This window comes from Priapulus caudatus, unplaced genomic scaffold (genome assembly GCF_000485595.1).
Source record: "Priapulus caudatus unplaced genomic scaffold, Priapulus_caudatus-5.0.1 Scaffold3560, whole genome shotgun sequence".
NCBI lineage: Eukaryota > Metazoa > Priapulida > Priapulimorpha > Priapulimorphida > Priapulidae > Priapulus > Priapulus caudatus.
Window position 1 is genome coordinate 14,222 of NW_014580621.1, and position 664 is coordinate 14,885.

Below are 664 nucleotides of genomic sequence, written 5' to 3' on the forward strand. Positions count from 1 at the left end.
ACCTATCATCTTGTCACCACAATGTACTCAACTGTCGCCATGGCAACCGCGTCCCAACCTATCACCTTGTCACCACAATGTACTCAACCGTCGCCATGGCAACAGCGACGCAACCTATCACCTTGTTACCACATATTCAACTGTCACCATGGCAACCTATCATCTTGTCACCACCATGTACTCAACCGTCGCCACGGCAACCTTCCCCGGTGCTCACCTTTAGGCGACTCTGCTACGGTGGCGCCGCTGTTGTGTTCCTGCGAGCTTCGTTGCCGCGTCTGCCTCGCCTTGGTGTCGGTCTTCGCTCGCGACGGCGTTATACAGCTAGCCGGGGTCTGGTTACGCAACGTGTTACTCGTGTACAGAGACAGAGACTGCAACGGAGACACGGTGAGACGATTAGAGACAGATTGAGACTGCAAAAGAAGCGCACTCATATGATTAGATACAGATTGAGACTGTGGGAGACAGATGGAAGGGTACAGAGACAGAGTCTCAATGGGGAGAGACACGGTGAGACGATTAGAGTCAGATTGAGACTGCAAAAGAGATCCACTGAGTCGATTAGACAAATTGAGACTGTGGGAGACAGATGGAAGGGTACAGAGACAGAGTCTGCAATGGGGAGAGACATGCTGAGACGATTAGAGACAGACTGAGACTG

At 52.0% G+C, this 664-nt stretch overlaps 1 protein-coding gene across 1 annotated transcript in view; it reads right to left on the minus strand.

The window, feature by feature from the left end:
• Positions 1 to 217: 217 nt before the first annotated feature.
• LOC106819500 (probable JmjC domain-containing histone demethylation protein 2C) overlaps positions 218 to 664 on the minus strand; it is a gene marked incomplete at both ends in the record, with an annotated part of 2,341 nt that continues 1,894 nt past the window's right edge. Inside the window, 1 exon segment of the mRNA XM_014824123.1 lies at positions 218 to 374. Within this exon segment, the coding sequence (XP_014679609.1) occupies positions 218 to 374 (157 nt within the window).